The sequence below is a fragment of the Phascolarctos cinereus genome, unplaced genomic scaffold (genome assembly GCF_003287225.1).
Source record: "Phascolarctos cinereus isolate Bilbo 61053 unplaced genomic scaffold, phaCin_HiC Scaffold_3;HRSCAF=262, whole genome shotgun sequence".
Lineage (NCBI taxonomy): Eukaryota > Metazoa > Chordata > Mammalia > Diprotodontia > Phascolarctidae > Phascolarctos > Phascolarctos cinereus.
This window is the reverse complement of record NW_027555736.1, coordinates 165,748,906-165,763,796: the sequence shown is the minus strand read 5'-3', so window position 1 is coordinate 165,763,796 and position 14,891 is coordinate 165,748,906. Positions and strand designations below refer to the sequence as shown.

The following is a 14,891-nucleotide window of genomic DNA, read 5'->3' as shown; positions in this document are numbered from 1 at the left end:
AAAGTCCCTTTCAGTTTCAAATCTAAGATCCTATTACTCTTTTCAATACCACATTATAACTGCATATGTTTATTACCAAAAATCTCTCCCTCACTGACACACAGTTACTCATTTTGTGATTAATAAAGCTGTATGTATTACAATGAAGGAATGTATGTATTACACTGTCGGACAGTGAACACAAGGAATAACATTTTCAAATACAGAGGAGCAGAATTTTCAGTCTTTAAGGAATGTTAATATTTTGTGGCATTTCTAGTGGTTTAGAACACTGGTGTCAAACTCATATAGAAATGAGGACCACTAAACTATTCATAAGGATCCCTGCAGGCAGCACATTGACTTAGAAAACCACATATTATCATCATTTTCTACTGTACTTTTAATTATTTTGTTAAATATTCCCAATTACATTTTAATCTGGTTGAAAAGTATTTGGGAGTGTTGCCAGTGTGTTTTGGACAATTCTGCTTTAGATGATTATATGCCCAGAGAAGAGCCTAGGTCAGAATAATACTATGGGCAGAATCCAGGCAATCCACCAAGTCAGACTTTAGGTAGCTAAAAAGAAGGTAGTTTTGAAACAGCCTGAAATTGAGGGCCAAACAGAAATAAAGGATTTATTTTTTTCTAAAGATCCTGAATTAGATTCTTAACTTTTTTTTTGTATGACAGACTCCTTTGGCAGTTTGATGAAGTCCACGGAGCCTATTTTTTTCATAATAATATTTTTAAATGCATAAAATAAAATATGTAGGGATAAGGAAACCAATTATATTGAAATATAGTTGTCAAAAACAAAAGAAATACATTGTTCATAAAGCCTTGGTTAAGGATACCTGGTAGAGGCTGGAAATAAAGTTGTACCCAGAAGGGTAACTAAAAATGACTTTAAAAGGCTGAACTGTAGGTGAAGTTAAGGTCACATGAAATGAGTAACTAGAGACCATGTACCTCTAAGTTAACATGTAATCATTTTTATAAGATTTCTTCTCATTTAAGTGAAACATTTAGTATAATTTAATACTACTAATAATAATTCAACTAATTTGGGCTATGCTAGAGTGAACATGGCAGAGGAAGAACACTGACAGGCAGGTAAGAGAAAGGACAATAATCCCAGCACAGTGTCACTGGAAGAGAATTCTCTGATTTCCTGCCTAATAGTAATGGAAAGGTGGTAATGAAGGCTGTGAGAAAGTCTTCTGTTTTGGATATGCCTTGAGCTCCATTTCACCACAGGTTCATAAATGACAAGACAGTTAAACCACACAGAGAGCCTCTACTTATCCATAATAGAAAGCACGAAATCATTCTGGACTTCCAGATTCAAAATCTTGGAGTTAGCTTTCATTCTTCCTTCTCATATAATTAATTTTTCTCTCCAAAGACTCTTCCTATGTAATCTCTCATACTAGAATCTTTTCTCTGTATTTCCAGTCAATCCCCTACTCCTCAATACCTGGAGTAATGGGGAAACAACAGAGCAAATATCAATCCAAACCCAGAAACGCCTTACCTGTGCAGTTCCCTCCAGTTCTGTCCAGTTCATAGCCAGTCTCACACTCACAGCGGAAAAGACCAGGAAGGTTGTGACAAGTCCCAAAGACACAGATATTAGGAAGAGAACACTCATCAATATCTATAAGTTGGAGAGAGAAAAAAAGAACTGCTGGTTAAAGGCAAAGATGAGAATATCTTTTTCTTTATAAGATGCTTTAAATTTTTAGCATTTAATGCATTATATCAGCTCTTTAGGAATTAAGACATTTGCAGCGCTCAGTCAAGCGTACTGATGTCTTCTCTGAGGTTTACAGCACCTCTATCAAGTTAAGAAGTTTCACCTATTTAAATTCATTTACTCACTCTATTTACGAGTGTACGAGTCTATAACTCTGTATCCTCAGAGCCTAGCACAGCGCCCCACACAAAGTTGTTGTTGTTTGGTTGTTTTAGTCATATCTGACTCTTCGTGACCCCATTTGGGGCTTTTTTGGCAAAGATACTTGAATGGTTTGGCATTGCCTTCTCCAGTTCATTTTACAGATGAGGAAATTGAGGCAAACAGGGTTAAGTGATTCACCCAGGGTCACATAGTTAGTATGTGTCTGAGGGCAAATTTGAACTCAGGTCTTCTTGACTCCACTTTATCCACTACACCACTAGCTGCCTTCCACACAAAGTAGGTACCTTCTAACTCTGCTTTTAATAATCATGATAATGATGATCATCTGGCTTAGTGCAGACATGTGATTGGTTTTAGCCCTCCTGAAGCTCAGATCTCCTGAGCCCTCCTGAAGCTCAGATCTCCTGAGCACATGTGATCCACACTAGCCTCTGCCTCCCCAGTAGTAGGGATTATAGGTATGCAACATCATGCCCAGTTGAAGGAAAGCATTTTCAAAGAGGGGAAACCTGCAAGAATGTGAGCTTTACATTAGAATTGAAAATTTTCTTTTTGGTAATTGTCAGCTTCTAGTGATGGACTTATACTAGAGTTGACTAGGTTGAGGAAAAAAAGAAAACCAAAAAACTTTTAGTCATCTAATTAAGAATGGCTTTCTATAGCACATTTCCATTAAAAGTTTTCTTAAAATGTATTTATGTTCCATGAAACATAACTCTCATTTCTAAGCTAGATACAAATTAACTTCAGCTAAAGAGTGCATTCAGCATAGTGTCTGTAAACATGAAATAGCTGTAATTATAATAGGAACTTTAGAAAATTACACTGCAGTATGCAATATGTATTTAATTCTGAGTTTCATTGTTCCTAAATACCTCAAACATAAGCGTATGTAGGCTTCATCCATTTCTTGGACCTAAACATTACTCAAATGAACTACAGGACAAACTCACTTTGCAACTTTGAAAATCACTACTCAGAATTCTTTTTAAAAAGGTGTTTAAAGGCAAAAGGATGTTGTGTTCAGACATAAAGATGATCCTTCCAATTCACCAACAGTAGGAAATATACTGGGAGTTCTTATTTCAGTAGTGGGGATGAGTTGGCATTAAGTCAACCACACTTACTTGTCTGATCTCCCTTATGACTACTGACATGAATTTGTAAGAGAGCTGGCTAAGATTCAGCCTGCAGTTTATTGCAGCAGAGCAGAGTTTTTCTCTTCATGAAAAGAAATGGCCCATATGGGAATTCAACTCATAATTAACTGAGCTCCAACCTGAAGCCAGAACATAGTAGAGTAACAAGTATGGTGGGTGCATCATATTTTAAAATAATAAAGCATCAACACTGCCTATTAAGTCACTGTGGATTCTGAGCTCCCATATTTGTTACCTTCACAAGCTTTTCCATCAGCACTCGGCACAAATCCCATATCACATTCACAACGATATCCTCCTGGGGCATTGAGGCACTGCCCATTTCCACAAAGGTTCAGATTTTCTGAGCATTCATCAAGATCTAAATTTAAAAAAAATTAATTTCAGTTTGTAGTTATAATAATTACTAGTAATTGCCAGCCTGAAGGCTAGTGAGTACTTCTATTTCACGTCAAGTTAATTCATTAAACATATATGTGCCAAGTTCTGTGTAAGGGTGCTAGGAAAGCAAAGACAAAAACAAAATTATCTCTGCCCTCAAAGTGCTTACATCCTATTGGGGAAAAGAGATAAGCAAATACTAAATATATATCAAGTAATTTCCAGGAGCAAGAGAAGAATGGCACTAGCAATCAGGGGATCAGGATATTCCTCATAGATAAAATGGCACTTGAGTTGAGCTTTGAAGAAAGTTAAGACATTTTTGGAGATGGAAATGAGGAGGGAAGGTATTTCCTGGACAGTCTTGTTTTCCCTTCAAGACTAGCCCCATTTTGGGATCTCTAGTTATATTCAGTTTTACAAAGACTGGTCCATAATAACTCAGAAAGCATAAGGAACTTGTTGGGTGATTTTAACTAAGTCTATTTAAGTTGATTTGACCACATAAGGTAATACGTATTTTATTAAGAGTGTGTCTCAGAATTAAGTTTCTATCTTAGCTGAGCCCTTTGAGAACTGGAAAAGAGTTATATAGCAGATAAGAACTCATGTGGGTGAGCAATTTAAGGAAAGCACATAAAAAATTCAGAACTAGGTAAAAAAAGAGTTAATGTGCTATAATCATATGCTGATTATAGAATAGAAAATTTAAGAGAATTGAGTGATTCTCTATTCTACTCAATACTTACGCATTACTAAGAAATGACTCAAAAAACTAAATTAACTCTTTCAACTCACAAGAGCAGCAATGTTCCTGAGGGCTGGAAAGAAACAATGGAATGGCCCTCCCTAAATTACTTAATACCTGAGATTACAGATATGTAAAAAGTACAAATACATCTGCATATATGTGTAAATATAGATATACCTGTGAGAAAAGAACATAATATATAATTATATGGCTATACAATGTTTAAATATATGAGTGTATAGAAACAGAAACAAACTTCAGGATATACTAGCTCTATTTGGGTTAACTTGGTCTGAGAATACTGCTGAAAGTAATGAAGTTTAGGAGACCAGTGAAACAATACCATAAAGCATAGGTTTGACTACAATAAAATATGCATATAATAATTACTATGGGAGTAATACAGAAAGTCTATAAATACTGAAACAGTTTCTGAGCTTTCCGTAAACACTGAAAAATTATTCTGACAACAGATCAATAGATTGGGTCAATATGGAAACGAACAAGTAATCTAAGAAACATGTAAAATAATTTAAATGGATTAGAAACATAACAGAAAAGATGTCGAATGATGACAAACTAAACTTATTCATCAGCCAAATGGCACTTCCCAGAAACTACACAGATTTATAGACTGAGGAAGAGGGAATGTGGTATATAAAGGATAAAGGGATGGGCCTTGGAGTTAGAAAGCTTCTCAAGTCCTGCTTTTGAATGCTAGCTGAGTGATCATAAGCAAATCACTTAAACTCTCAGTGCCCCAGGAAATTAAGAGAAGACCAGAAGCAGATGAGTTGTTGATCAGCTTCAGTAGAAGCAATTTCCACATCAGGAATACTCTATACAGATGAGACTGCAGGTTTGGACCAAAAAATATATTGAGCATCTTTCAAGACAACACAAAGTTGGTTACTTCCTGGAAGCAGTCCCAAACTCTTGTTTTCTATGATCAAATTTTTAAATACCTAATATTGCCTTATAGAAGTAGATGGTGATTGACCTATCCTTCTGCAATGCATTGGAGAACTGCAATATATATGGACAACTTGTCTTTTCCATAGGTTTTCACAATATTACCGTGACATAAGCATCTTCTCCCCCATTTCAGATACGAACTTACCTATACAAGTGAATCCATCTCCAGTGTACCCTTCCTTGCATAAACAGCGGTAAGATCCCATCGTATTTTTACAGTCAGCGTGTTGGTTACACATATGTGTCCCATTAGAGCATTCATCTAAATCTAAAAGGAAAGGGAAGAAAGGACTTCTATAATAATAATAATAATAATAATAATAATAATAATAATAATAATAATAATAATAATAAGACACTGCAATCTTCAAAATGCTTCATCACCAAATATGTTTAAATTTCCCTTACAAGTTTTAATAAGAAACCTACACAGCTTACAACCAGCTCAGATTTTGAAGACTTACAAACTCACCTGTGCACTTAATGCCATTGCCAATCCATCCTGGGCTGCAGCTGCATTTGAAGCTCCCTGCTGTGTTGGTGCAGACAGCATGCCTGTCACAATTATGTGCTCCAATTTCACATTCATTGATGTCTGGAAAAATAAAGAATGGTTCTTAGTGTTCAGAGTTAATTCTTTTTTTACTTCCAAAATGGCATGAATTTTCAGCCACTGAATTGTTTTTCTTGCTTCAAACAGGATAAATTAGTTTAGCACCAATGTTTATGACACATATGCCCAAGAGGTTCAAATGGCAATTCATAAAGGAATAAAGCATGATGAATTGCTATTTATTGTGACTATCATTAATTACCATTTTTGAATATGAAGTCAATATAAGGAAGAAAAAGTGATCTCTTTAAAGGTGTAAGATAATATTATTAAACTACAGTGTTTTTTGTGTTTATGTGCAAGTTCATTTTTTCTGTGAGGATGTTACTGGATCCAAACTTCTGACCTCTGGCTCTGAAAACCAAGCTCATAATACTAAGAAAGAAAACTCTTTGAATTTCTAGGGTATGAAGGGACTTGACATGTTTCCATTTCTTACTCACTGTGAGGCAAGGACAAGTCTCCACACGCCCTGACCCCTTCCTTAAATTTTAGAAAGTACACCTGGCATTTAGAGAATTATGCCTTGTTGCTTTGATGCATTTAGAGAACTATGGAGATAGTCCCTAAATGGATCCTAAGTAATTTTCCTGATTCCTTGGAAATGGCCAAAGAAAGCACAGTAGCCAATAAAAACAAGAGGTATTATTATTCCATAGGATCAATCAGAGAAAAAAAAATGCTTCAAATTTCTCAAAGGAAGTCTGAAGTGAAATATACTATTTATCTATTATTTTTATTGGCTTGATCATGTTTTATAACCTTATACATGACCTTTATGTTCTGTAATGTGAATACAAAGAAGTAGATGGAATTTTCAATTTCTTATTAACATTTTACTGTATTCATTACTGGAGTATACTGCTATGTTATATAAAACTAAAGTTTCCACAAGAGTCAAGGACATCTGTCAAATAAGGTAAATGGCAATTTGGGAAGAATATGAGTTATTTAAATGGGGTAACTGTCATGAAAACCCCCCAGAGAAGGATTAGATTCCCCTTCACAAGATGTAGTATTTTTTATAAAGGACATACCCTGGGTTAACACATTACTACATAGCAATGGAGGCTTAATTCTCCAGTCACATTTTCTTTAACCAGAAGCAGGAATTTGTAAGATGATAATATCATCCTGAACAGGAAACCAATGTCTGTTACAGATCTTACTGGAGGTCAAGGAAGCTAATTTTGGCATGAAGTAGAGGAAAAGGCTAACAAGAATTTCTAGAGGTCACTTGAATAATGACACGAAACAGAAACACAAGTGACTTGTGTTTACTCTTTTGATTACTTAAGCAAAATTAAAAGTTTTGAAACTGCTTTGGAAATGCTTGATGAGATACTCTGTGTTCAAATGGAAGCTTTAAAATAGTCCCATGATCACATACACCCTTATAACTTTCAGAGAACACGTAAGACAATCTTAAAAAAAAAAAAAGCTTGCCAGATTGCCCTGCCAAAAATCTTTTAAGTCACTAATAAACATTAAATAGAAATGTTCATGGAAAAGTTCTTTTATAATTAAGTCATACAGTTGCTTCATTTTTGTAACATAATCTTGGGAATATAATGCAGACATATTAAATGCTAACCTTTGCAAAAGAGAACATACACTTATCAGTTTCAGGCTTATCATGACTTGTATTTCTTCTGAAAGCCAATTAATTCCTTAGTGGTTGGAAACTACCTTCAGCTGTCTGACTGACTGACAGAGCAGGATGCCTGTCACAGAAAGGGAAAGGACAATGCAAAAGATACCATGCCAACCAATGGAACCTGAAGAATAAGTGATTTTTTTCCCTATAACTGGCTTTTCTAACTCATGAGCAAACAATTTTCATCAAATGTTTACAAGCAGGACACAGCACTACCTTTTCCCTTGAGGGAACCACTACATTAGCATTAGATCTCCATGATTCTCTTCTGATGTCGACATAATTCTCCTACTTTAAGCTCTCAATATCACTAAGGAAGGACAGGCTGAAACAATAAAACTAAAGTCATGGAAATACTGTATGACCTAAAGCATTTAGAAAATCAGGGAATCTAGAAACTGAATGCAAACTCAGAGATCACCTAGACTAGTCCCTTTGTTTTACAAATGAGAAAACCAAGGCTCAAAGGAGTTAAGTAACTGGCCTAAGTTAAATTCAATTTATTAATTACACTTATTGGGTATCTACTATATAACACCATGCGCAAAAGGCAGAGTAGGTACTAGACCCCAGGTTTCCTGAATTAGTCCAGGGTGCTTTGCAGTGTATCACAATCCTCCAAGCTCACTTTTCTTCTGGACACTCAGGTCACTTATTTTCTTTCCAGCTCCTCAGAATGAAATAAGTAAGGTGAGATTTAGTTGCTTAAATCTAATTACCTTGAGGTCTTTATTTACTAGTTATCAAAGTTTAAACATTTCCTAGTAAATGGTTCCCTTCAAGCATCTTTGGGTAAGTAAAAGTCTCCATATTCAGTTTCTTTATACATACATTCAGCTTTGAAAATCTCTTAGTAGAAAAACTGTCACAGGGTTCTACTCTAGCTTTAAGTGCTACCCTGCATCAGCTTGGAAGTTCTTCCAATGAAATCACAGGTCCAGTCTTGATTCCTATCCTAGATTATAGAATAGTCTGTAGCATATCCTATAACAAAAACATGGACCAAAAGAACGTAAGCTCCTTTGGGAGCAGAGATTCTCATTTTTGTCTGCATCCAGCAACTCTCACAGAATCTGCCTATCACACAACTGGCTGAGATAAATGCTTGCTTGCTCACTTGATTCTATGAAATAATTCATACACGTGTATATCTTTGGGTAAGCCATCATTTCCATGCTCTTCACGTGTAATGCAGTGCAAGGTATTTATTAACTATTTTCATAGAAAAGAGAGTTGGACCCAAAACTATCTCAAATAAAACAGAGGAGGAAACTGAGCCATAAGAGGAGGGGGAAAATACTACATTCAAACACACATATCTTTAATAAAACGAAGGGAAACATATGCAAAAAAACAAAAAACAACTTGCCAAGTACATCTTTTTCTGTACAAATGTTCCCTCCCCCACTACTGCCAAGTTTGCTCCAGTGCAAAAGAAACAAGCCAACAGAAACAAAGACATTCAAATACAAGGCTGACACTCCATCCTTCCTTGGTGCCTCGCCTACCTCATTCTGTCATACAAACAACCTTAAAGAGTGCTCAGTGGACATCTCCCAGGCAGACAAAGGGAGCGCTTTGCGTAAAAACCACGAAGTTTCTAAGGACAGCCTCTTCCTATGCCTGACATTACAGCAAACCCAGAAGCTTGTGGACTGTGTTAATAACTTAACGTGGAGTGAAAAATGCAAACAGCTCCTCACCAAGTAACATCAAGAATTGTGCATAGGTATAAGGTAAAATCTGCAAGGGTAAATTATGGCTTCTCCTTGATTACACATTAGGAGAGGCTGTTCTATACTAATGGAGTTAGGAAAAGAAGTGAAGACTGACTTTAAGATTGCTTGGATCTGCAAAATTTGAACAGAGAATGGAGCCAAAACTATCTAACTGAACACCCATGGAGTTTTTGCAGGCTGATAACCATGGGGCTAAGTTATTAGTGATAAGAAATTAGAGAGAAATAAGCAAACTATTTTGCTGACTGGTGATTACTTTGATGTGTACTGTTATTTATTGTGGGCTAAAACTTTCTATTGACATGCTCTATGTACAAATATCACAGAGAGACCTGGGATTGAATCAGCATAGACAATCTCCAGTGTGGAAAATTCCTCCTCTAATACAGATTCTAACTTGTCTGTGACTTTGTATATAAGTCCTAAGGAATTGTTTAAGGTGTACAGAAGTTGAGTGACTTCCCCAGGGTTACACAGTTAGTAAATGGCAGAAATAGGATTTGAATACAGGTGTGCCTGACACTCTCAGCCAGATACTCTATCCACCCTGCCTCTATTTATTTATGATGAATGTATCCAACTAAATTCATTTACTTAGGAAAAACAATTGCCTAGTTTAAGAAAAGGAATTGCCCAGGAATTTCAGAATTTACAAATGAAAGTGATTCACACTGACAGCTCCTGGCAGGTACAACTAGACTTGTGTAGCCATATCACTGCATCAACTGTCTTCACAAAGAGGCTCTGGTACTATCAGTGCCTTCCATTCAAGATTTCCCTTCTGTTTTGCCTTCCAAAAAGGTAAAGTATCATGCTCTGATTGGTTTTCTAATTGCAAATAGGCACAATGAACAAAGACGCTATATCCTGGGTCACAAATTAATTTCAGTTTTCTTAAGCCAGTGTCAGGCAAGATTGTTTTTCTAGGTGAAGACCAAGTGCCTAAAATTTGGTACATTAAAGGTTTCAAGAAAATGTATGCCTACCCTGTAAAATAGAATATTCTCCTCAACAAAACCCACATTTTTAGAACCCTGAAGAGGAAAAACAGAAATCCTTAACATCTGTGTGGGCTGGGAATGTAAGTCAGTGGGTGGATTTTGAAAACTGCATGATTGGGGGGAAAATATGTTTATTTGTTAAAATGGAAACAATCATTAAAGACAAGGGTTTAAAAATATTTAAACCAAAATATAATGGAACCCAGAAGATGTTTCACAATTTTAATGAAACAGTTTTTCCACTCTGAAATATCATAAATTGACATACTTTTTAAAGGTACATATATCTATACATATACATATAAATATATTTAAACTGGTGGATAGATCTCTGTTGCCTGTCATCAAAACACAATTTAAACCCTGCTCTTTGATGTTATTTTATACATAGCTGGTTTATTATTCCCAATTAGGAGTGACCACTATCAGTATTTATACTTGTTGCCTAGAAAATTATAAACACTTGTCTTTAACGTGGCCTTCACTAAGAAAATTTGACCATATTATAAGCTGTGAATTACCCTACTTTTAATTTAACAAGCAGGAGCACAGCCAAAAGAAACCTAGATCTCCTAATTTTTTTTAACTACCCCATTTCAAAAAATCATTTTAAATTCTATTTAATGCTTTTCCAATTCTGGCTTTTAGATCAAATACTCCTTTAGTTAAACAGGGGTTCTTAAGTTAAAGTCTGTGAACTTGGATTTTAAAAATATTTTGATAACTATTTCAATATAATTGGTTTCCTTCGTAATCCTATATATTTTATTTTATACATTTAAAAACACTATTCTGAGAAGGGGTCCATAGGTATCACCAGACCAGCAAAGGAGTACATAGCACAGAAAATGTTCCGAACCTCCAGACCACTAAATATTTGTCAGCAGTGGAATTAACAGAGCTCCCCTATTCTAAAAAACCAAACACTTTTCACATGAACTTATATATCCTAAAAAAAAAAATCACGGTGAGGAACATCTAAAAATCACTTCCACAAGTTTACAATTAGGAAAACTGAGGTACAGAACACCTTGGTTATTTGTAGAAGGTTATGAGCCAACTAGAAATAAAACCTAAGTCTAACCTGGTTTAACCATTAGACCAGAGTGTCTCATAGCATGGAAAGCTAAGCAGTCACTGTGTTACGGAGTCTGCTAAAGGGCTGTCTGAATTCTATCAAACTGAAACTTAATCATAGGCTGCGCTTTTAGAGGGAAAAAGAGAAATAATGAAATGCTGGTCCTTAGGGAAGGATAAAGAATGTCCTGGATTTAGATCTATTCACATGTCTCTGTACACATCAGTAAAAAGCAGCTGTTACTAATGTACAACTGGTAAGGCTTCATCCAACACACAATGTAAAACTCCATCCAGCCTTTACATTCTTAGCATCTATGTAAACTAAATTTATGTAAAACATACATTTCAAGAACCTAGTGGATAGAGGCCTGGACTTGCAGTCAAACAGACCTGGGTTCAAATCCTGCCTCAGACAGATACTGGCTATGCGATGATGGACAAGTTAACCTCTAGGAACCTCTTTAAGAAACTAAGTTTCAGCTGAATTGTCAAACTGCATAGTGGAAATTTGCATTGGTAGAGGGAATTCCCACACGGCAAGTTGCCTATACTGCTGAAATCTTAGATCTGGATGCCACACTTAACAGGGGCCTTTTTATATACCATAAAATCTAACTTCATTGTATATTCTTCCAAGTTATCCCAGCACATGCTGGCATTAAATTTATCCCAGTTTAAATATTCTACCTTCCGTGGAATAATGCAAATACTATCATATGTGACTAATACGTCTACTGATTTTGCTGAACCTTTTTTTTCCTTCTTTATTTTTTAATCATTGCTATAAGGACTGGCTTACTGGGAAAAGGAACAAAAGGTATCAATAATATTTAAGCTAAAAAATTTGCATGCTTATTTTTAAATGGCTTGAATGCTGACACCAGTCAAATGCATCATTTTCATTAAAAAATTTATCAATAGAAACCCTATTAAAATTCCTCAAAAAATCAGCTTTAGCTTTTTACCTTATAGGCTGAGGAAATTTTAAAAATCAACCCAGATATATGCATGGGCAAGAATTGGAAGCACAGATTTCCAAAGATCCCACTGCTTAAAGACTTCCTCACCATACTCTCCAGTTTTTTCTTCTATCTATAAACATCAATATCCTCTAACTTGGGCTAAATTTCAGTCAGCTCACTTGATCCAAGTCCTTAAACTGGCCAGGCACTGAGTAAAGTAAAACACTGTTATGACCCACTTTTCTCAATTCATTACTGCCAGACCACCAACTCCTTTCCCAATAGCCTGTATTTATACTGGAAGATACAAAATAAAATCCGAACAACCAAAACATATAAAGAGGACTGTATGTACCTGTTTTGTTGGTTAGAAGGAAAGAATCTACATACTTTCTGAACAGCGTCTGGCACATCTCAAAAAATTTAAATCAGTCAGTCAAAAAAGATGCAGAACTAAATGTCACTGAATAAAACTGAGTGAGTGTCAAAGAGACTTCATCTTTCTGCCTAAGTTCGTCATTTGGCCAGGATCTGTGGTTCTTAATACAATATATTATTAATGTCATTATCCTGTGCATCTACAAGCTTGAACCTTAGCATTCTTGGCCAGTTTGAAATAACAATGTAAATTTGGGCTGTGCTGAAATATTTTGATATAATTAAGTTAGGTATCTGTACATTCACCACTTTGCCAAGCTGCAAATATTTTAGAGTTCGTTTCAAGCCATGAGAGCTTGCCAAACTAGCTTTTGGAATAGATGTATGTTATTTGAAAATAAAGTATACAGTTACCTAATTCAAACCCAGCATGGGCTCCATTATGCTTTAAAATTATGTTATGTTACATGTTTTTTTCTATTATATTAAAATATAGGTAACTACAGTAAAATTTTATTATTTTATCTCAATTTAATATTTCTCCATGCTTAAAAGTATTAGCCAAAGGTCCATAAAATATCACCATTTAAAAATAGTGCTTTCCCATTAATAAATGTATATGTGTGTCATACATACACACACACACACACACACACACACACACACACACACACACACACACACGGAGAGAGAAAGCCCTTAATAAGCATTTTAAATAATTTTTTATGCATGTTATTAGGTGATGGCATAAAACAAATACAACTCTAGAGTCTGAAACCAGCTTATTCATAAGATTATTTAGGTTCAATGAACACTGGATGAATTAGGCTAAAGCAAGTTAATGCAGTAAAACCTCATTAATTCAAACAATTTGGGAGAGAAACTGGTCTAAAGAGGTGAAAAGCATTTTGGTGTTTTTTGAAAATAACTTTTTGTTACTTTTCAGTTACATAACAAACTAAGCTAAACAGCTGCTGAAAATAGGGGCCTTCAGGAATCTGCTTTAATGAAAGGTGGCATGGAATATAGAAAGACTCTTAGACACAGACCCATATATATTCCAATTCATATACTTAACTATTTGCATGACTTCCAGCAAGCCACTTTCCCCTTCGTGAGCCTCAGTTTTCTCATCCACTATAAAATAGGTATAACCATACTTCACAACCTACCTCCCAGGACTGTGAGGAATGACTTCAGTGAACATAAAAGTATCATATAATGTGAGCTATTGTTATTATGAAGAGGTAAAGGAACTGATAGTTTGCAAACACAGCAAAAGTCTGCAAATAAATGATTCCAAATAGCTTTTAACATACATTACTGCCAGACAGCTGAACAACAAATCTTCTGCAATGCAGCCTCATTTCTGCCTTTCATTTGTCTCACATACCTTTTTGAAATAGCTAAGTCAGAAAACTTTTAGCTCTAAATTCTATCCAAATGGATCACAAATTCTGAACTCACGGAGGCTGCATTAAGGTTTATAGTAATTCAGGATGTTCTAATTTATATTTTAATAGATGTTAAAGTAGAATGTAACCCCCATGAGTCCAAGGATAGCTTCATTTTTGTAATTTTTTTCCCCAGCACCTAACAGAGCTCTTTAAACAAGGCAGACACTTAATAAATGTTTACTGAATGGAATTTAAATTCAGGATGAATCACAAACACACTAACAAAAGTTGCTATCTCAGCCACTTAATAGTTTATTATTCACATTTTATAACATACCTGTACAGCCCGTTGTTCCTTTTTTGCCTGAATATCCCATGTCACAGTGGCAGATGAATGAGCCTTTCGTGTTCTCACAGGTGCCACTCAGACAAATGTTTGGATTAAGGTCACATTCATTAACATCTGGAAAACATTTTAACAGTGATATTCATAAAGAATTTTTCACATGATATTGTTAGAGTTACCCCCTGAGACAAAGTCACTGTGATAAACATATACCTTAAACCAAAAATATTTAAGTATTTTTCACAACAATTTGAATATTATTAAGTTTTAAGATACTAATTCATATTTACTTAGCAGCTTCCTATCTATCATTCATAAGAATATGTACAGAAATTTGATGAGTTGTCTGTCAGGCAACAAAAGGATATAAAAATGACATAACATTCTTGACTATAGGCCCACTATAGTATAGAATACTAGCCCTGGACAACTAGCTATCTGGAAGATCATTTTAAGCTTTCTTGACTCTTCCTAAGGTCACTTGACTGATGAAATAGTGAAAAATTCAAGTTGTCACTTGTTTTTATTTATACAACACAAAATAG

General features: G+C 35.2%; 1 protein-coding gene across 1 annotated transcript in view; it reads right to left on the bottom strand.

Moving 5' to 3' along the window:
• The window catches only part of FBN1 (fibrillin 1), a 302,515-nt gene that overhangs the window by 66,520 nt on the left and 221,104 nt on the right, over window positions 1–14,891 (bottom strand). The window contains exons 31-35 of the mRNA XM_020976933.2: window positions 14,338–14,463; window positions 5,646–5,768; window positions 5,319–5,441; window positions 3,302–3,427; window positions 1,520–1,642 (exon numbers count right to left, since the gene is read on the bottom strand). Coding sequence (XP_020832592.1) covers window positions 1,520–1,642; window positions 3,302–3,427; window positions 5,319–5,441; window positions 5,646–5,768; window positions 14,338–14,463 — 621 coding nt within the window. The remainder of the gene's footprint in view (window positions 1–1,519; window positions 1,643–3,301; window positions 3,428–5,318; window positions 5,442–5,645; window positions 5,769–14,337; window positions 14,464–14,891) is intronic.